The 23904-nt window shown below is 35.8% G+C and overlaps 1 protein-coding gene across 1 annotated transcript; it reads right to left on the bottom strand.

Moving 5' to 3' along the window:
• Positions 1-1004: 1004 nt before the first annotated feature.
• Positions 1005-13303, bottom strand: LOC135155438 (uncharacterized). Its single transcript, XM_064104395.1, has 4 exons — positions 13182-13303; positions 6293-6360; positions 1884-2033; positions 1005-1103 (listed from the first exon to the last, which is right to left on the bottom strand). Exons 2-4 carry the CDS (start codon positions 6353-6355, stop codon positions 1005-1007), a joined length of 312 nt encoding a protein of 103 aa, XP_063960465.1. The 5' UTR covers positions 6356-6360; positions 13182-13303.
• Between the last annotated feature and the right edge of the window lie 10601 nt (positions 13304-23904).

Genomic DNA, 23904 nt, shown 5'->3' on the forward strand with positions numbered 1-23904 from the left:
GATAATAATAATATTAATATTATATATCATTATATCCATATCTTATAGGATGAATAGGGAAATGATCCCCCTAGGTTTTGGAAACTAAGGGGGTAACCGAAGAACTTCCAGTTCTCTGGTTACCTTAAGACCTGCAGTTCATAAATAGTGTGTGAAGTAGCCCTACCAAATCTATGCATTACCACATATACATGTATATTCATGTATTTTCTCAAAACACAACACTTTCAATGGTTGCCAAATATAAAAGATATATTTTGACCTTGTTTGCTGAGTGCCATTTGTAATTCATTTGATTAACAGTTCACGAATGAGTGAATAGGAATTATATTATTGTGTCATTGTAATCTTCCGCAGTTGGCTTCAGGGGTGTGTTCATAAGATGAGGTAATAGTCTGAAGGACTCATCTCTCATAAAGTGGAAGAAAAGCTTTTGTGCAATCTAATCCCTTTATAAAAGTGAGCATTACTGGCCCAGCACTAATAAATTTCTGACTTTTCTGTGTCATATATAGCTCCATGACCTATCCACACATATAAACCTTACATTCCGGATCATGTATTTTTATTAACTACTACTACTACTGTTAATTTGAGGGGATGGATTGGCTAAGTGTACGCCATCTAGGGTTCCATACATAGAAATGCTTCCAGACAGGGGCGGATCCAGGATTTTTTTCAAAAGGGGGGGCACATTTTCCCCCTTGAAGGAAAAATTTGACAAAAAAAAAAAAAAAAAAAAGGTCTTCACTTTCGAAAGGGGGGGGGGGGGGCACACTTATATTTTAACTGCATTTTTGCATAACAAATTTTTATTGTGCCTCTCAAAGGGGGGGGGGGGACGGCTGTGCCCCCCCTTGGATCCGCCAGTGCGTCCAGACAACTCTATCCAGCATGGCTATTGAGGCTCATGTCTTTTTTTAGAACAAAGTGGCCCGACTTCTCCCTCTTTTTGCTGTGCCCTCTTAAGGCTCCCAGAGAATAGTGAGATTTTCTATTAATCTTTACTGATAATGATCATACTTGCCTTTTGTTTGTTGCAGTGCTACTAGAATACCCTCCAAGTATTTAATCCTCATATAGGACTCCTGCAAGATGGACTCCTACAAAAAAGACAATAATCAATAAATCAATTAAACAAAGCGAGTAAAATAGACACTTTAGTCTTCAGACCTAAAATGTTGTCAAATTAAAAATTTTGTTCATTTGAATTAATAGAGAAAAATCAATTAAAAAAAATCTTTAAGATCGGATGTACATTAAGAAAGTTATGACATTTTTAAGTTTTGCTTACGGTATTTTTCACAAAACAGTTATATGCACAACTTAGTGATATGCATATGAGAGAGTCAATGATGTCCCTCACTCACCATATTTTTTATTGATTGATTTGTATATTTCAATTTTTACACATTTGACAATAAGGACCAACTTTACTTTAATAACCATATACTGTTAAAATAATGGTAATTCCACATGTTATTAGGAGGAATAACATTTTGATTTACATGACAATGAGGAAAAAAACATAATTTTTCATATTTTATATAATAAAATACAAAAGAAATAGTGAGTGATGTCATCAGTCTGCTCATTTGCACACCAATCAGGATGTGCATATAACTGTTTTGTGAGGAAAAGAAAACCTTATTTTGTGATAGATTTTGCAATAATATCCAGAATGTAATAGTAAGGCCTGCTGGGAGAACAGTTTTTAGAACTGAACTGGCTACCTTTGGTGAATATACCGTTATTACTGTTATCATTTTCATTACCTTTTAATTTTGTTTCCATTCCTTTATTCTTCTTCATCCATTTTCCCTGAAGTCAAATAATTTTTTCCCAAGCCCTCCTCTTACAGCTGTACACCCAATGTTTCTTACCTTTGAAACCTTTTCCTGACTTCCTGATGCATAAACTTGCTCTTTGAGTAGATCAAATCCAGCACTGATGTTGGCCCGACATTTGGCATCAGACTCTCTTCGTTTAATCTTCTTATTTTCATCATTCTCCGGACTATCACATTGGCTACTCTGTGAGAAAGAAATCAGAGGGGTGTCATTTATCAATCTGAAAGTCATTCTTAAAAAAGAATTCTGTTCATAAAGAACAGACTGGAATATTGAAAATCAATCATTTTTTTTCAATTTGGCCATTTGTTTTTCCTATAATCTTCATTATAAAGCATGCCTCTTTCATCAATTTTTGGACGGCTTTTAAGCTTCACTCTAGATGGTTTTATACACCCAGCCCCTAGGAGTTTTGATAACAGAACCTCATTTTACAAAGAGCTATTACTGATCAGGGGCCTGTTTCATAAAGAGTTGCAACTGTTGTAACTTTGCCATTATGGCAACTACCATGGCAACAGGGCTTAACAGCCAATCAAAATCAAGGTTACCATGGTAGTTGCCATAATGGCAAAGTTACAGCAGTTGTAACTCTTTATGAAACGGGCCCCTGATCAATCTCAACTATGTCAACTAGGCAACTGATATGTGTTATCTACAGTAGATATTAAAGTATAGAGTATCGAAGTGGTGATGTCACAATTTTTTTTTATTTCAGCATTTTTTATACCATATTCTGGTAGAGCATGATGAAACACTTCACTTTCAAAATTTGGTGAGAATTGGTCCATGGGGGCTTGAGATATTACCTCATTGGCCTGGTTCCTAACTTTTAGAACCAGGCCAATACATACATTGACTTCAATGGGGCTAATTATGTATTCATGAGGTCATACATGTATCTCCCACCAAATTTGGGTTGTGGGGGTTCTTCATCATGCTTTACCAAAATATGGTATAAAAAAGGCTGTAATGCAAAAAGTGAAAATTGATGACCTCACACTTCAAATTGGAAGGTGTTTACAAACTCAAGTGTTTTTCATGAAAAATTAGCTCTTAACCAATCAGATTTTCACTATCTTATAACACTAGTTTTTTTCTTGATAGTACAGTGCATCATGGCCTAAAACACTTAAGACTTATCTTTAGTAGATATAGAGCATGATCGGTTAAGGGTTAGCATTGAGGTGAAATTTTTTAGGTATTTCTATCAAAATTGCTTTTAAAATAATCTTTGATATCTCAGGTTTCAAAGCACTTAGTTTAAGGAAGATTGATGATTCCGAAAGTACTGGAATAGTCCATTTTATTCATGGGGGTGCTGTTACCTCTCATCACGGACGGACATTTTTACTTAAAATAAATTCACTCTAGTTTTATGGTTTTTAAAGTTACTCTTATTTGGTTTGGATGTTCTTGCACTCTGAACAGTAATCTATTATCAAACATAAAATAGTAGAAAAAAAATATTGGGAAGTAATTTTTTTGGTAGGTGTTAACATTTCCATTTTGAAATTTCCGTCTGTGATGGGAAAAAAGATGAAAAGTTTTGTTATTCTTTATCAGAATTAAAATAAAAAATAAAAAGGTGTAGAGGTATCTCACTAAACACTGTACATCATTTTATTTGAACATAGCTGAAATCCATACATTTTATCCATATCATAAACTCAATAAAAAATGATCACGGACGGACATTAATTTCATCACAGACGGACAAAGTAATTTCACTCAAATTCAATTCACTCTAGTTTTATTGTTTCCAAAGTTACTCTAATTTGGTTTGGATGTTCTTGCACTCTGAACATTAATCTATCATCAAACATAAATTAGAAAAAAAAAATATGGGAAGTAAATCTTTCTGGTAGATGTTAACATTTCCATTTTGAAATTTCCGTCCGTGATGAAATTAATGTCCGTCCGTGATCATTTTTTATTGAGTTCATGAATGGATAATATGTATGGATTAAGTTTTTTATTCTTTATCAGAATAGAAACAAAAATAATAGTGTGTAGAAGTATGTCACTAGACACTGTACATCATTTTATTTGAACATAGATAAAATCCATACATTTTATGCATATCATAAATCAATCAAAAATGACCACGGACGGACATTAATTTCATCATGGACGAACAAGTGAGCAACATAAGCTAATACTGTGGAACGATCCATACACGCAAATGAGAAACTTTGCTGAGCAGATTATGAATTTAATTTTAGTTTCAATTTGCAGTGAAAAATGGCACTGAGAATTATTCAGAACTCAAATTGATGGAAACCTACAACTCTTCACAATTTTTTGTGATATCTTTGTTTGGCTGTTATTGGGGGTTAATTGTTGTCAGGAAAAATTGTTAAACATAATTGGAATGCAGAATTGGGTAAGGGTTAGGGTTAGAATCTATGGAAAGCTACATGTATGCCAAAAAAGTAGGAAATAAAGTATGGCAAGAACAAGTCCAAAACTGTAGATTTCATCAATACAAGCTTGCAGAAAGTGATGTAAAAGAAGAAGGTAGAATGCATAATCTGATAAGCAGAAAAATCATCAATTTTTTCCATGTATAAATCTATGGATTCACAATGCTTCTAACAGAACATGACACCACAGTCTTTAGGCTTGTGAAAAGTACAAGAATACCTTTTTTCAAAGTTCTTTTTTGCAGCTAATTTTATTAAAGCAAATTGCTTATCTGGTAAACTGTGAAAATGCATACTATTTATAAAGCTTGCACTACATTGTTTAGAAGTTTAATAAGTTTTTGATTGGTATATGATTTATCAATTTCAATTTTGGATACGGTCAGGGCCTAAATACATGAGGGTTGTTTCCCCTTTAATATGGACAAAAGATGAAAGCCTCTGACAAGTGTTGTGGTCATACTTGATCCACCAAACAAGCATAAGGATCAGCAACCTGTGAATCTTTTGAATTTAGTTAAGGAATCTAAAAGACATCTTTGCTCTGGAAAATTAATGCCTAAAAATGTATTAACATGTATCATCATGATATATCATAAAATACTTGTATCAAGATTCAACATAATCATTGATCAACTAGATGTTGATTTGGTACCTACCAGTATTCTATCATTTGAAAGAAGACAATGTGCATTAGGACATTCTTTACATTTGATTTTGACAAGAAATGTGTTTAAAGCAATCATATTTGCAGATTATACTGTGCGTCTAGCATAGAAATCAAGTTGCTACAACTTAAATCAAGTTGTAGCAACTTGATTGAAGTTGTAGCAACTTGATCGTGCAACTATAATACTGTTTAATCATATTTAAAAATGTACAAATCATCAATACAATAGCATTTGTTCCCCCAAAATGTAATAACAACTTCTTACAAGGTACTTTCAATGTATTTTAATTGTGTCTGTCCGTGATGGAAAATGTTTGCAATTCTCTCAGAAGTTTGATATTGGTTAATAATTCAATATGCTGAACATAGAAGCTAACATACCTGAGTATTAGTTGCATTAATAATTATTGGTCAATGTTAAGCTATTTAGATAGAAACAATAAAAATGTACAAAATTCTGAAAACCACATTTCTATCATGTCCGTCCGTGATATGGCACATTAAGTGGATACCTATGTTTGTAGGTAACCATGGCCACAAACTTTTTTTATCATTCAGCATACTTGGTCCTACCCTTCACTATAAAACACAAAGGAACCTTGTTCATCTAATTCCTAATTTGTTACAAGCCTTCAAAATTTTCAAAATCTATCAAATGTCCGTCCGTGATGAACCGATCACGGGTAATATGGAGGTCTTTAAAAAGTCAGTGATTTTCATCAATTAATTTTTGGCAAATCAAACTCATAAATTTTTGCTATCTTATAATATTTATCTTTGTTCTTGATAGTGCATCATTACTCACATCATTGACATTTTTTGTTATCTTAATAAAGTATTGGTGAGATCTTCACAAAGTCGGTGTGTGAAATGTTCATTAATAACTTTAGCTCTTAATCGTATTCATGAATTTTCACTACTTATCTTGTTACATAACATAAGGTTACATTAGGTTCAGTCCTATATGCAGGATCTTCTGTTTCTCTATTTTCAGCTCCTGGTGATATACAGTGACGTCTGAAGAATTGGCGTGGTCCTGGGGAAGAACCTTGTAACACTTTATAGATCTATCTACATTCCTAATAGTGAAGTTATTTACAGTAGATATTTAATGGAGTGGAGCAAAGTACCAGTAGTAGGCCTATACATGTATGTTTGGACAAGGCTGCTTTTCATCATAGAGCATATTTCAATGTTACATTAAAAATGGGGAAAATAAAAAAGGCACAAAATATGATAAAGGGCACGGCAAATTAGAGCAGCATCAAGTTCAATCAACATGGTATCCAAGGCTTTCTAAGCCTTGATGACCTTGGAAAAATTTCAGCTTTACTTTTATGACTTACCAATTCTGCTATTTGAAGCTGAGGCTCATCACTTGATGTGTCCATTCCTTCATGCTGGTCCATAGTTGCTATCAAATACAATGCATGTGAAATATAATGATGAATTTATTTTTTATTTCTGGATAAAAATCGGTGGTCTAGGCTTAGATCTAATATCATCTCCATTCAGATGTCTGTTTAATATATCTACTGTAATTCTAGATCTACATGTATTTAGTTAGAAATTCAATTTATAGACAGGAATAACCATCGTTTCTGGGGATTTATTCAACAATTTCTGATATTTTATTGTCATCCCCATGTATTGGTGAGCGGAGCAAATGTAGTTCAGCGGAAAAACCAATACGTTCGTTGTAATAGAGACTGAAGGTTTTGGTCTATTTAATTCATCGACATCGTGCAGCAAATATTTTTAATTTGCAATTTTCATAGCCAAGCCCTGGGGTCCAAACGTTACTAGATCTTTACCTTGGCTTTTCCTTTTAACTATAAACTTAGTTTTAGACCATAACTATTAAAGCAAGGTTCTTCTAAGTTTAAGATTTATGTTACTGTTAGACTAGATCTAACGTTAGATATAGAAGTAGCCTAGATCTAGTCTAAATTAATATTAGGATGATTTATAGACAGCTGCTGTCCGTTTGTTAAGAGGAGTTTAAAAAACTTTTGTGTTTTGTTTCTCCTATCCCCCCCTTGGCTTAACGTTAGATCTAGACCCAGGTACATGTAAGTTAGACTACGCAGTACGCTACGGCTACGCAACAGATCTACTGCTAACGAGTCTTGGGCTCCGGCCCGCAAAGGCAAAGCGGGCAGTAGACAGGAATAACCGTCGTTTCTGGGGATTTATTCAACAATTTCTGACATGGTGAGTGAGCCAACGCAGTTCAGCGGAACAACCAAAATACAGAGACTGAAGCTCCCTGGGTTAATCTAGATCTAGCCTAATTCACATAGCCATAGGCCTAGACCATACCCATAGATTAGTTCCAGTCACCTAGGCTAACAGTAACAAGTAAACATGATTAAATCAAACTTAGTCATAGATCTAACTTTTAGATCTAGGGCTAGGCCTAGGTCTGTTAGATCAGTCGCAAAGGCAAAGCAGGCAAGGACAATGTAATAGTGTAACTAAGTACCGTAAGTTAGGCATGGACTTCCTTTTTCATGTTTTTTTTTGCTCCCGTGTCGCCGTTGACCATCTCTTTTTACAATTAGAAATTAAAGTCCAGTCTGTAACTTAATACTGGACATGATCTAAAAAAGGGATCTAACATGTTACTAATTGGTAGGCCTTAAGGCTTAAGAACAAGATCTACCTCAAGTGATGTTCGTGTAGGCTCCACTCCACTTCAGTCTTCACTAGGCCCTAGTATGGTAGTGGATCGTATTACCGAACACTTTTCATGAATTTGATCATATCAAACACATTATTCCAATAAAATTCACAAAACTTTCACCATAAATACACAAATACCTACAAAATATAAATATGCGGAAATTTTGCCGAAATTGTTTTTCGTTTTTCGACATCAGCTTCCAATCGGACCTCTCTTCGCAAGTGAAATATTTTGGTCACTTGAAAAAGGTATCGTATTACCGAACGTGTGTTTTCTATGGGAAAAGTTAGGAAAACAACAAAGTCACTGATGAGCTATTTTGACCATATTTTATTGTTTTAGGATATAAAGACTTCGAAATTGTGTTTTTGATAATTTTTCATAATTTTTCTATTCAATTTCCCTTTGGAAGGATGTAGCAAAGGTTTGAGCATATTTGATTATTTTCTGACGCATATGACGTGCGCGTTCGGTAATACAAGGCCGGTCGGTAATACCATCACTCACTATACCGTACGCTGCCCAATCGTCGCTCAGTTTACGTATTTTCCTTTATGTTTCATTCAATTAGCTATGATACCCTTACTTCTTTATGTCAACTGAAAGAGAAAATACTGGAAAATTGTTTCATAGGATAATAATTATATATCTTCAAAGCACCGCTGTGTAATTCTCCGTTTTCGGCACCCCTTGCGCCTGTCCCATTCGCCGCTCACCACTGCCCTAACTCCGCTCACTTAGCGCGCGCATTCATACATGTAGTTTATAAGGCCTGATACTGTCTAACTCTTTTTTCTACCCTTTTTTCTTGCACTTCTGAGTGAGAAAGTGTGTAATTTTGTTGTGATTAAATGTATTGTTTACAAGTTTTATAGTACTATACACTGTATAAAATGTTTCTTTCGCCAAGTGCAATTATTTTTAGGGCCTCAAACTTTTTGTTACTGATCTACGCCTATATATCATTTTTTGTTATCCTCCAAACATATATTCCGTATTTTTTATAAAATACATATTTTCAAAAAACCTTTCCCGACAAAATTTTAACTGATTTCAATTATCTAATAATATGAATATGATTCTAATCCATTCATGAATTTTATGAGTATATTATTATTTATTTATTTATTTCGGAAATGAAAAGTATATGAAATTGGAACAATTAATGTAATACAACATTAACAGAGTATAGATTGAGCACCCACTGGGTCAAATAAATTACTGTTGTCAATAAAGACCATGACCCTAACCAGTGCTATAATAAGGGTGCTTAAATAAAATCGGAAGTGGATAAAAGAGTCAGCATGAACAAAAATGTTTAAAGAACAATATATATAATATAATAACATGCTTGATATAGTTAAGTTAACTTAATTAACTTAAAATATCAATATTGATGAATCTACATTCTTATAAATAAAACGCTATAAAGCTCTTTTAGCACATTCGCCATTCAAAGTAATCATTTTCGCCACTCATCCAACTTGAGTGCCCCCCCCCCTTGTTGTCCCTTCCGCTCATCGCCCCCTGATGCCATCGACCATTGATTTCCATTATTATTATTATTTTTTTTTGAAATAATTATTTGCATCCTCCTCCAAGTTCTAATTCAAATTTGTTGCTTTTACACTGTCTTGACTCATTATTTATCAAGTATGTATTCGTGTATCCCACTTTTTTGTTTACTCTACTTTTTCTTGTCGTATTGATATTTTATGGGACTCTCACTGCATATTCGTATGTCTGTATTATCGATCATATTGAATATGTATTGTTACTTTGATTATATTTTGAAAAAATTGTTGAACGGAAATAAAATCTAAATCAAAATCTAAATCTATTCTTTGGAGCCTTCAACCAACAAGCTTTGCTTTTACTTTTAGCTCCCTCATATCCACATCTCTCATTTTCTTTCTTTGTCATAATTTTAGAACCAATTACAAGAATACATTCTAGTACTTTTTTCTATTGTTATATTATGTATACATTTCATATTTTAACGATGTTTATTTATGCTTATCTATGAAAACTTGTATTGTATAATATTATTGTTTGTATTGAATTCTTGATTTTTTGAAAATGTGAAATGTTGATGTGCATAAACCTTGAGCCCTGAACTCCGATAATATTTTTTGGGGATTCCCTTATATTGACTTTCATTAAAAAAAAGCTAATCTTGAAAAAAAAACAATAAATATTTAATCACCTCGCTGGTTTAAGTTCATATTCGAACTCCCATCAATAATATAGGAGAGGGGAAAAGGCACTCAAGAAAATTCTATTTGTTCAAAATAAATTGGTCAATTTAAATCCTGTTCCGTTTTCAAACAAAACACAATAAAAAAAGGAAATCTCCAGAAACATGACAAAGTTTCATCTATTCAAATCAATCAGGAAACTACTGACCGAGTTCAAAAGGCCTATATAGGCCCATTAGTGGGAGATTTTTTCTTATTTATTCATTTAAATTCTTTATTTTATTTAGATTTTTAGATATGAATCAGATAGGCATGCAGATAATGCGTATGGGCCTAACATAAAATAAATGTATCATTAGGCTCATAAGTTATCACATATAGGCCTAATTACACATCTATTTGAGGTGACGTGTATAAAATCCTTGTTTTATTCCAATTAAATTATCCATAAATTTCATACTCTGAGTAAATGATATTGGTTATCATCAAAATATGAATACGCCACATAAAAAAACCAGTATTACGATCGATAATTGCCTAGAAGACATGCCAGGGGCCGCGGAACCGGGGGAGGGGCTTCACCCCAGAACAAAAAAAAACTATCCCTATATCTCCAAGTTGTTTGTACGTCGGTATTTAGTGATAAACATCGAAGTCTCATTTTTTAGCATTGATGACCCTACGATTCGTTCTAGAGCAAGATAATTTTTGTAAAACTTTTTCCCACACACTTTGGGCTGGGACAATGATTACAATTAAATCTCGAAATATTTCTGGTGAACAGTGACAAACTCTTTTGATCATCTTTCAACATTTCTGTAAACGTCAGCTTATCTGCCTGCTCCATGATAAATCGTGACCGAGGGGGTTTTATTTGCCGTCACCCTCAGCTAAAGGGAGAGAGAGGGGGAGATAGAGAAGCAATCATAGGAGAAGTGAGAGAGGAAAATGTAAAAGAGTAATAAAGAAGAAAAATGGCCGCGTCGCAAAAAAGACAACGGAAGAGGTATCAATCAAGGCCGGAATATAGGAAAATAATGAAATGAAAAAAAAAAATTAAGAGGAAGGAAGAAGACAAGACGAAAATGAGAGTTGGGGGACCGACAAATACCTGTACCCTTCATTTAGAACAAAATAACTATTCAGCCTGCGCTTCGCGCCCGCATTGCCCGTTTGTTTCATTATTCATGTCTTGTTTTCAAGTCATTCTCGGTTTGTAAGATAAAACATCATTAGAAAAGTGCTTAAAATGTCTCGTTTTTTTCTCTGAATCAGGGGCAGAAATCTCTCCCAAAAAGTAGGGGGGGGGGGGCAAGGGGCTGGAAAATTTGACAAGCAAAAAAAATTTGTTCATGAATTCATATGACACTCGATCTCTTTTCGATCTCTTTTAAGACTTATTTTATTATTCATGCATTACAGTTATAATCTGCTCTAGCTAACATAATGAGCATAATAATATAGGCTGATCAATCGAGCTGATTTCTCTTAGAAAGTTGTACAAGCAAATATTACCACTATTCTTATTGAAGCGATGTTTCTTATGAGGTAGGCCTATACTGAATTATGACCTGAAATAAATTCAGACATTCCTACATTGTTTACTCTTAATTTTCATCTCATATTAAATTCACGAGTTGAATTAGTAGAGTAATCAGGCGTTACCATGGCAACATACCATTACCATGCATTCAAATGAACTTATATCCATGCAGAACACTCTGTTGTTTTCGATATTTAATTCAAATGAATTGGTCAAACCTATATAGATTTTGGCATTTTCATTGTCATTTTCCACCATTCATCTTTTCCCACCATAATGTTGATTTATGATGGCAATTCAATAAATGCCCCCAACGTCATTGGCCAAAGTTAATTTACCTTAAATTACCTTTGACCGTGGCATGACCTGAAACTCACTATAGGATTTTCACTGACTCCCTTATTTCTAAGTTTCATGATAGCTATAAAAACCTGTAGGCCTATTTCAAACTTATGATTACATTTCACAAACTTATCCTGTTTTAAGATTTCAATGTTTACGACGCCGCCCGCGCGGCGCCGTCGGAAAAAGCGGCGCCCTGTCTCTGCAGGCAATCAAGACAAAGTGTATTTTTCTGCGGGAAAGATAAGCCGTTACCATGGCAATGGATCTTTTGCAAATACTTTGATGACTTGATAGGACTATATCTAGAAATTGAATTTGGAAGGCTTAAGAATGATAGATTGGACCATTTAAATTGACAGGGTAATGTGCCATATAATATATATAGGCTCGATATGTTATTTTTTTTAAACATATTAATCAGTTGCCATGGCAACGGCGGAAGGAGGCATTTATGAAACTGGCAACAAGCGGATTCATGTTCAGCACCATCAAAATAGAGGAAATGACACAAAAAATCAGATTCTAAAGAAAAGTCTACTTGAAAAATTATGACAATTCCGTTTAGGCCCTATACTCTTACAATGATTATCATACACAATCAGGGTGAGCGGAGTTAGGGCAGGCTGCTATCTCAAGGTATGCCCTCGCTAATTCATTCACACAACAAATATTCATTCTAGAAAAATTTGTCATGACGACATATCAGGACCTCCCGCACCTACGACTCTCACATTTTCATTCATCATATAAAAATATAACATTTTTCACTGTTTTTAGGAGTTTTAAAAGTGATTGAAAAAAAACGTAATTTGGTGCAGTTGCGGTACAGTTGATCGAAGTTCAAACAGTTATCGGGTTACTTTACATTTAAAGCAGTATATCACGATGATTTATTAAGGGATTGATTTTATTTTTCCACACTTGGTTTTTTCATGTAATGGTCTCCTCTTGGCTGCTTAATTATGCGAGTATACTAAACAATAAGGAATTTGGGACGAATTTAAAATGATAATCATAATAAGCAGCGTGCGCATCGCGCTTGTGAGGGTGAGCGAGAATTGGGCAGCGTACGGTACCGGTAGTGGCGGTACCGGTAGGATGGGGGATCGGGTGTCCGGACACTTTATATTTTTGAAGCCTTCTTTTTTTGTCTTAAGACTACACTAAAAATATGAATTCAATAGTTGTAATCATCTTCTATTTTGTTCTCTATAATATTTTCTAAAATTTTGTACTAAAATTTGATGAAACTTCGCTTGTAATTTTTTCCAAATGACTTTCTAAAATTGATCGTCCGGACACACAACCTGTCCGGACACACAACAACTGGGTATACCGCTAGTGTAGGCAGCGCGCGGTACCGGTGGCGGACTAGTGAAGTGGAGCCTACACCGTACACGAACTAACGTTAAATCTAACGTTAGGCCTTAACTTGATTTATTTGCTATTTCATTTTCACTTACCGTAGCAGTTTCGCTGTCTTTATTTCTTTGTTCTGATTCCTGGCCCGATTTTCAGCTAGCGATCGAGAGATCCGTGGCTAGATCGACGATCTATATCTTGCACTTTTGCAGTTGAAATTACAATTTGCCACAAAGGCATAGCGCATGCGCAGTATATAGCTTTGACCAATTGAAAAAAAAAAGCAACCGTATTTTTGGTCACATTGGCCCGAATTCACAAAAGAAGTTTAAACCATGGTCGAGGTTTAAACTTTTTTTGTGAATACGGGCCATTAGGCCTATATTATAAATATAGTTCCGCGCAAGCTAGTGCTACATGGGCCTAGCTTAACCTGGGAGCGTTTCATCATTCATGTATGTTAAGTTGTCTGAAAACATCTGAAAACTTAACTTGATTCTGATTGGCTGAGAGGCACTGTTACTATAGTAGTTGTCGGATAGAACGTCCGACCCCGGGGGGGGGGGGGGGGTAACTCTCCACATGGACTGCTATACCCACCCGTGTCCGACAACCTCAGAAATGCACCCTAAATGGCTTAACTACATTAACTAAATTTGCAACCCTAAATGGCGTAACCCATGAGAAAAGCCACCCTAAGTGGCGTGAACAGGGAAATCCTCTAATTTGATATACCCTAAGTGGCAGATCGAAATCGATTATACTGATAACTGATGCTAAAAACAACAGGTATATAAATTCCATTTTTTTAAGTTACTGAAATTGAAAGTAAGACCAACGTGATTACTCTCATGGACACCCCTAGCCACTCTGAATAGCCATATCTTTTAGCCTAAATTAATGAATAGGCCTACAAGTGAAAAATGTTGCTTGCCTTGACTGACTGATGCATCACTTGGATCTAGAATTCATTTTACAAATTTTATCATATCTTGAAAAAATTGAATCCATTCCAGTTAATAGTTTTGCATTACTTGAACCTATATCTTCTTTTTTATTTTGTTTTTATTGATAATAAAAAGCAAATCAATATACAGTATGAATCAATCAAAAAAGAGAAAAAACAAAAACCCAGCATTACCAACATTTCCCCTTTACATGTAGATCTACAGGTATTCATTCAAGTAAAGTAGTAAACTTGTATCTAGCTAGGACTGTAGGCCTACGGGGGTAACTCTCATAAGTGCTGCGCTGGCCGGCGTGCCGGTGCGAGGATTATTTTGTATCCCTTAAAATCACGCCCTTCATGGTGTTTATGGCTAAGGTTTGCTCTCGGATCTCCTTTTGCCCAAACTTGCAACCCTAAATGGCGTAGATCTACTCAAATTTGTACCCATAAGCTCCATAACCAAATTAGTAACCCTAAATGGCGTGAAGAGCGAGAGAAAAAGCTATACCCTAATAGGCGATTTATCAGCTAAGGGTGCTAAATGGCTACCCTTTTTGCTAAAGACATCGACGACGCCTGAGTGCCCGAAACTGGACCCTTTTTCGACGCTTTTTCTGGACGCGGGTGCGTAGCAGATGTGGAGAATGATCCCCCCCCCCCCCCCCACCGAGCGCCCGACAACCCCTTTCATGGAACGTATGTTACATAATGAGTCAGATCAAAGGAAACTTTTACAGCTATACCGTTATGCAACTTGATCCTACAACAAGGGCCGAGGGCCAGGCGCACCGGAACACTTTTTAGTATCATTTTATTTATTTATTTATTTATTCTTATTATTTGAGAGCAAGAACATGCTTTTTCCTCGACATTTCCCCCGATCGGCCGCTTTGAAGTTTATTTTTTTATTTTTTTTGCTGGTTTTTTTAAGGCTCTGAGGGGACACTCCTATAGAATCTAGACTGGACTGAAGGTTTAGCTAGGACCTAAGTACATCTGAGCTCATAATTTCTACAAACAAGATAAGGTTGGCCTATAGGCCTACTATCTCATAAGGTCATTTCAATTAAAAATATTACGTGATAAGTCACTGCGAAGGGCTATACTCATAATTTATGAAAACTTGCCTAAAAACCTATTCCAGGGTGCTGAGAACGATTTTGAAATTAAGGGGTGCTGGGCTGGGTGTTTTGTTAGGAGGTTGTCGTCAGACTGAATGTGACAAGCGTCCCCCCCCCCGAATTTTTCTAAGGGTATTTCTCCAAAATATATCATGCAACATATTTTTTTTTCTTTTTGCTTGTCAACCTGGTTATAAAAAATACTTGTATTCGAAGAACGCGATGCCATACCATCTATAGGCCTATACGCTCTTAATTTAGATCTACTTACAAGCCTTGACCCGAGTCAGCCAGGATCGAAAATCTCACATTTTTCAGTTATAAAATCGACAATTTTAGACAAGAAAGGTGTCATTATTTTTTTTTTGTCTTTAAGTAATTGATTAGTTTTATCACTTTTAGGGGGCACATGGGACCAAACCTTTTGTCCCCTCCCCCACTTCCGGCGCCCCCGCCCAAAGTTAAACAAATGTCAGCTCATGCAACTTTTATGTAGCTACTGTGTAGGTGACATTATGTGGCATTATGTGTCGACTGACATAGTATAATTTATAATTGTATGAAATTTTACCCCTCAGTTAATTTTTATTCTTTATAATTATATTGTGTTCAGTTTTGAGTCGGATTGTGTTCTTAATTAATAGGATTATTTGAATTTACACACATGATTATCGACCCGTATTAAAGTATTATTCGCCGATTATCTCTATATTCGTAATGGTGTTTTCACTTTCAGTTTCTTTGTTGTTCTTTTACTGAGATATCTTGTACTATATACTCTGACTTTTTTTTCTTCTTTCTTATAGCGCTTTGAAACTTCCGTATAAAGCGCTTTATAAATTTTGTAGATCATTATAATTAACAGCTTATATACAGGTACATACAGCTTCCTTTGTTCTGATAGGCCACATAAAACTCTACAAAATAATCAACTCATCCATTCCTTAGGGCAGTAGGCCCTGCATCAAATATCACTAAGGGCACCATCACAGTATCAATAATATACGCCCTCATTCGAGGCTCTATAATAATGACAAAAAAACTAGCTATAATACGCGCCCCACCCCACCTTCCCAAGTTCACAACACACGACGACACACAATGACGCAGCAATTATGACCTCTCCCTTTACTAGTAGATTTACAAAGATTCAGATTCAGATTCATTTCGGTTTATTGCAAGAAGTTCCTCGTTAACACAGTCGAGAGACTGAAACAAACAAAGGTTACAAAGTAATCATAAATGTATATTAGTGAAATAAGTGAATCTAAATACAAGAAGTGAAATAATGATAACAGTGAATTGTTCAATATGAATGATTTAGCCATATTGCACTACAGAGTATAAATTAAATATAATATATATACATATGGGAACACTATGTACTCTTACTTTTTTTTCTTCTTTCTTATAGCGCTTTGAAACTTCCGTATAAAGCGCTTTATAAATTTTGTATATTATTATAATTAACAGCTTACAGGTACATGTATATACAGCTTACTTTGTTCTGATAGGCCAAATGAAACTCTACAAATATGCAACTCATCCCTTCTTTAGGGCAGTAGGCCCTACATCAAATATCACTAAGGGCACCATCACAGTATCAATAATATACGCCCTCTTTCGAGGCTCTAATGAAAACTCAGCTATAATACACACCCCACCCCTACCTTCCAAGTTCACAACACAACTAAAACACACAATGACGCGGCAATTATTATTTTTTACCCTTTTCATGTAGATTTACAAAGGATCATGGCTGGTTGCTTATCCCGGCCGTTGCCTATATAAGCTCGTCCCATTCAGTTAACAATTCACCGGCTTAATTGACAGTCAAGCGATCACATTATACCTACCTATACAGGGGTTGAGATCAACCAACAATAATCACCATGGCTGCTGTGTCGGGCAAACGGTTTGTGTATGCCAAGGCCTTCGACGGAGATGTGAAGGATTCGGATTTCCGTCTCGAAAAGATTCAGGTTCCTGCACCCAAAGATGGAGGTAAGGGTTTCTTTAGTTTTCCCTTTATTTCCCCAAACGTAGTATTAAAAAGAAATCATCATGGAACTTCCTTTTAAAACAATAAATGAAATCATAATGTAAAAAAAATATCATTTTAAAAAACCGGACGACTCAAGGTTTCCAAATGTTGATTCAGTTTTAGTTTTAGATAAGACACCCGTTTAAACAAGAAAAAAAACTTTTCTATATTCCCAATTTTTCATTACTTTGATTCCATTTTGGGACGCCCCTATACAGCCCCACTATATACAAAATTAATTATGATTCTTTGGTTGGGGGGGGGGGGCGAAAAAGAATTTTAGTACATCATATATTTTGAAGCAAGATAAAGACAGTCTACTGGATTCTAAAAGAAAAGATAGGCCTATTCGATCAAATGTGATGGGTTAAATAAGTGCATGTTAAAAAATTCCCCATCAGAATACAAATATTAATTTTAAATCTGTATATGTTTTTAAATGTCTTTCCAGAGGTTCAACTCGAAGCCATGTATCTGACTGTAGACCCATACATGAGGTAAGAAACTCACCCTTTCACAGTAAGAATACAACCAAGAAGTACGGTAGTGAGCAAACCTTTTCGAGCGGCGGGGAGAAGTCATGACGTCTGGCTAGAATTTGTCAAAATCTGCGAGAACAAAATTTTTGACCTCATTTTTTCAATATAATAATTTTGTGATAGATTTTAGCGTAATATTTAGAAAATAATAACATCACCCCTTTCCCTTCCCTTCCTTTCCTTTCCTTTCCTTTCCTTTCCTTTCCTTTCCTTTCCTTTCCTTTCCTTTCCTTCCCTTCCCTTCCCTTCCCTTCCCTTCCCTTCCCTTCCCTTCCCTTCCCTTCCCTTCCCTTCCCTTCCCTTCCCTTCCCTTCCCTTCCCTTCCCTTCCCTTCCCTTCCCTTCCCTTCCCTTCCCTTCCCTTCCCTTCCCTTCCCTTCCCTTCCCTTCCCTTCCCTTCCCTTCCCTTCCCTTCCCTTCCCTTCCCTTCCCTTCCCTTCCCTTCCCTTCCCTTCCCTTCCCTTCCCTTCCCTTCCCTTCCCTTCCCTTTCCTTTCCTTTCCTTTCCTTTCCTTTCCTTTCCTTTCCTTTCCTTTCCTTTCCTTTCCTTTCCTTTCCTTTCCTTTCCTTTCCTTTCCTTTCCTTTCCTTTCCTTTCCTTTCCTTTCCTTTCCTTTCCTTTCCTTTCCTTTCCTTTCCTTTCCTTTCCTTTCCTTTCCTTTCCTTTCCTTTCCTTCCCTTCCCTTCCCTTCCCTTCCCTTCCCGTTCCTCCCTTTTGATCTTGTTCGTAAAATTTTGTGGGTCCATAGACCATGGCTCCAAATCTGTACACTAGTGCAGTCAAGGGTCTTCTATCAGGGGTCCGTTGCAGAAAAAGTTGCGTTTAAAAATCAACCGCAAGTCACAAATGCGCGCTGTTAATTGGTTGAAAATCAAGTTTCGAATGATTCTTAGAGTTGCGATTGATTGCAACTCTTTCTGAAACGGGCCCCGGGTCTTTTTCGAGGGACCTAAAGATAAATTGGGGGTAGGGAGATGGGGGTGGTCTGGAGGCCTGATGCATGACTTGGGATGCCAGCTCAATACGTGGTTTTAAGCAGTAACCATATAAGCCACTGAAATCACGAAATTTCAGATGTTTTTGTGATAGTTCAAGAAGTAATGCTTGTAAAAGGTGGGAACCAAAGTGTATATAAAAAAGAATCTTCTGTTCTAAATTTGAATGTGCAATGTCATTTTTGACATAATTGTAGGCCCTATCATTACTGGATTAAGTGATATAAATCATTTTTGTATGTTAAGAGAAAATATGTAAACACCTGACAGTAAATTCATATTTAGTATTTAGGCCTATTTTTGTTTTTCATTTTCCTTGTTTCTTTTTCAAATTTGTTTCATAGCAATGAAATCCAATCGTTCGTTTTCCGGGTCACAAACACCACACAATGCATGACCTCCCGTAAAAGTGTAAAGCATTAAAGGGCAGTCAAGCTTTTGTATATTTGGTTATGTGTTTGTGTGTGAAAGAAGAAAAGTCCAGAATCAGAAACCGGTCAGTGCCGGAATTAAAAAAATAGAGCTTGAAACTTGAAATCACAAAAACCTACACAAATGATGGTCTTATTTTGTATTTCCATTAATCAATAATATTATATGAAAGATTGTGACAGAGACAAATATTTTGGCCCTTTACTTGCATGGGGCATTAGGTTGGCTTATAATTTAGTCATGTGAAATGAACAATTTAATCATTAGGCTTTTATTTCCTTAATACATAAATGCATCACATTAAAATTGTTTAACATACTTAATATCAATATAATCATTCGAGCAAAATGGATGGTATAACTGATAATAATAACAATAATAATACATATGATTTATATTGCGTCTTTTTAATAATAATAATAATATAGGGTATTTATATTGCGCACATATCCACCTTGTTAGGTGCTCAAGGCGCTCCTATATTACCCGGCTAAGCTAGGCGTTCATAGCGCACACAGCTTTTTAAGGAATAACTTCCTACCAGTACACATTTTTCATTTTGATTAAATGCTCACGGCGCTTAGAAGAGAGTAAAACATAAAAGTAAAGATAACTTAGAGAAGAACATGAAAGGGTAAATTACAAATGATGAAAAATGTTGGTCTTCCAACTTAGTAGGCCTACCTGCTGGTGAACAAATGCAATTTTAGGTTGCCCTTAAAGGATGTTGCAGAGTTCCTTCAGCTCCTGTGGTAGTGAATTCCACAGGGCTGGTCCAGTATGAGCAAAGGATCGATCGCCCCAGGATTTTTTAGATGGTGTATAGATGAGACTTGATTGTAATCGGGTGCGGATCCATTGATGATATGATAAACCAAATGTAGAATTTCGAAAACTATGCGATCCTTAATGGGCAACCAATGGAGGCCTTTTATAACATTGTTACATCGATGTTCACCAAACTTTAAAAGCACTGTGTACAAACCATTTTTAAGTCGCAATATTCCTCATGAATATTATTGAGTGTCAGATTTCCTGAATGATTCCACCTTTTTCACCCTGATTGTTTCTTGTTGTAAAATAATATATTCAATCAGATGGGCACTTAAATTTCTTCTAAAAATAAGATTATTGTCTAAAATAGTGGATCTGTTTCGTTTAATGGCAAGATTTTTTAAAGGTCAAGTCCACCCAAGGAAAATGTTGATTTGAATAAATAGAGAAAAATAAAACTAATATTACGCTGAAAATTTCATCAAAATCGGATGTAAAATAAGAAAGTTACGCATTTTAAAGTTTCGTCTATTTTTCACAAAACAGTGATACTCAGTGACATGCAAATGAGTCAGTCGATGATGTCCATCACTCACTATTTCTTTTCTTTTTTATTGTTTGAAATATACAATATTTCATTTATTACAAATTTGACAATGATGACCAACTTGACTGAACCATTCAGTATCAAACAATGCTAATTCCACATGTTCAGGGAGGAATTAATCATTGTTTTACTCGACAATGAGAAGAAAATTAGAATATTTCATATGTCATATAATGAAATACAAAATAAATAGTGAGTGGATGACGTCATCAGTCTCCTCATTTGCACACCGACTCGGGACCCGGGATGTGCATATAACTGTTTAAGTGAAACTTTAAAATGTCATAACTTTCCTATTTTACATCCGATTTTGATGAAGTTTTCCGTGTTATGCTTGTTGGATTTTTCTCTATTTGTTCAAAGGTTTACCTTACTTTCTCAACGACCTAGATCAAACAGATATCAAGTTGAATGCAACCCTTACAGTTGATTGACAAGTTTAGATGTATTATATCATCCCACACTCATCTGCAAGAATCAGATCAGTAATCAATTGGAAGACATTGACATGTGATTTCATTTTCTAAAATCTTATTGTTCATGATAATGAATCAAATTTTGAAACCCATCTACCACCCCTGTCCCACCTGCCTACCACCCCCTTGTGTATTAATTCAGTAATATATTCAGCGATGCAATGGTTTTTATTTCAGTCAATTTTGATCTACCACCTCGGGATTTTCATTGTTACTCAATGTCGTGTGCATTCGGCTGGAATTATGTATTTTAGTAGGCATCAACGATGTATTTTTGTTTAATTATTTTAATTGGTCAAATTCATCGAGCTTTTGATCAATCTTCATTCATTTATCAATTAGGTCATATAAAGGCTGTTGTACACCATGGTCTTCAATACCATTAAAACAAAAACACTCCCCATAATACCGTAAATTATCAAAAAAAAATATTTTGTTCGTAATATACAGTAGACTTTATGTTACAAGGTAGTTGGCAGGAAAGCAATCTTTTTATCGCGATAATAAATAATAATAATAATAATAATAGCCAATTTTTATAAAGCGCTTTTCCCAGAATGGCTCAAAGCGCGTTACAGCATATTATTACCCCGGTCATTGGATTCATTTCAATCCCGCACGAAAAGTGCACAATTTCCACTCCCTGGGGAGCATTCCTTGCATTCATCGCAGCCTCATTATGGCGCTGGCAAAATCAAACATACAATATCTTTCGCATCCTACCGGGTACCCATTTAGCACCTGAGTCGAGAGTGGCAAAGTGTGGATTAACGCCTTGCCAAAGGACGCTAGACCGCGGTGGGATTCGAACACATGACCCTCTGTTTACAAGGCGAGAGTCAGAACCACTACACCACGGCTCTTCAGAAATAAAGGTGTCATCTCGGGCTGGAATCTAGGGTAAAATCATGGCTCACGTCACATATTCATATCATTCAAGCCGCAGGGAATGCAAGTCATTGATGTTAATATTTGTTAATGTGCAATGAATGTTTGTTTATCTTTCTCGGTTGATGTGAGCCAGGGGTGGATCCAGGATTTTTCCCGGGGGGGGGGGGGGCATTTTTGTCCAATTTTTTCGACAAGCCCCTCCCCCAATAAAAACGTCTTCAAAATGTCATTAACGGCACGAAAAATTGACAAGCAAAACCCCCCAAAAGGTCTTCACTTTGCACACATACACACAAAATGATGTATTGCTTTCAAGGGGGGGGGGGGCGCATGGGCCGGATGTACCCCCTGGATCCGTCACTGATATAAGCTATTGTTTCCGACGGTTTGAGGAGAGATCGTTGGTTTGGATAGTGCACGCTTTCCTAGCATGGGGAAGATGAATGACTTAGCAAAAATATGGATTACATAGACCACATTAAACATGTTCATTTGTGGTAAGGGTAAACCGGAAGGGATGCAGGCATAATCCAGGGACTGTTTGTAGAGCTCTTTAACCCTGCTATGAAATTAATGATTTATACCGACTTATTCATAGATAAACATAAACAATCTATATACATAACATAATATAACAAATTATAACATAATAACAAATAGATCTACTCGTGGTAACTAGACGGCACTTTCGTGACTCTTCTAAATAATGATGGTGATGGTGGTAGTGGTGGTGGTGGTTGTTGTGGCGGTGGTGGTGATGATAACGATGTCAGTAGTGATAGTTGTGGTGGTAGCGGTGATGATGATGATGGCGGTGTTGGTATATGATGATGGTATAATGATGGTGGTGGCGATAATGATGACGGTGATGATGATGATACTGATGATGATGTTGATGATCATGGTGATAATGATGATAAAATGATAATGATAAATGAATGGCAATGGCGAGAATAATATTGGTTGCATTATAGCCAGCAAATAGAGCCACTATTGCCCTGATTGAAATCACCTTTCCTACTTATGATGATGATGATGTCGATGATGATGATGATGTTGTTGATGATGATGCTGATGATGCTGCTGATGATGATGATGGTGATGATGATGGTGAATGATATGGTGATGATGATGGTGATGATGATGGTGATGATGGTGATGACGATGATGGTGGTGGTGACGATAACGATGATGATGTAGAATATTCAAGATTTATCGTGATATCGGACAGCGATAAAGCTGACTTTAGCTGCCTGCTCGACATTGAACCATTTCGATCAACGATAGTAACCAACTCTTTGAGAGCAGTGTATATTCATAACAAGAACATAGGCCTGTAGCGCTGGTACATATATTCTTTAAATCATTTTTTTGGGTCGTCTATATTTGATTTAACAAGACGTATACTGTACTCGAATTAGCAAAGAATCATATTCATGTAGGTTTACTCTAATTGAGTCTGGAAAGTATAGGCCTACTCTTTCACGGGGAACAAAATTTTTCATACTCGACAAATACCCTTTCATATTTCAATCATTCATTTGCAGACTAAAATGACTTGCAAAATGAAAAACAGTTATGACGACAAAAGCGGACTTATGTTTTAATGCCATTTAAATTTATGTTATCTTAATTTATCTTATTGATCTAATGTTTATATTAATGATTTTTTTTTTAATGAGAGAACTTTTTATTAGGAACTTTGGTACCTTTTGCTATCCCTGGCCTCTGGTCGATTGGTCTTTCAATTTTATTGTACTCACATTTTCTTGTATTGCTTCTGCTAGAAATGAAAAAAAAAACAATAGTAATAATGCGGATATAAAAAATCGTCTTCATCATCATCGTTATCGTCATTATCATCATCATCATCATCATCATCATCACCACCATCATCATCATCATCATCCCATAGTTGCATTAGTAGTATAATACCTCAGTCACATTTACTCATTTACTGTACGGCGGCCGTATCCGGCGAGTCGAAAACAACCGTTT

This window comes from Lytechinus pictus, chromosome 9 (genome assembly GCF_037042905.1).
Source record: "Lytechinus pictus isolate F3 Inbred chromosome 9, Lp3.0, whole genome shotgun sequence".
Lineage (NCBI taxonomy): Eukaryota > Metazoa > Echinodermata > Echinoidea > Temnopleuroida > Toxopneustidae > Lytechinus > Lytechinus pictus.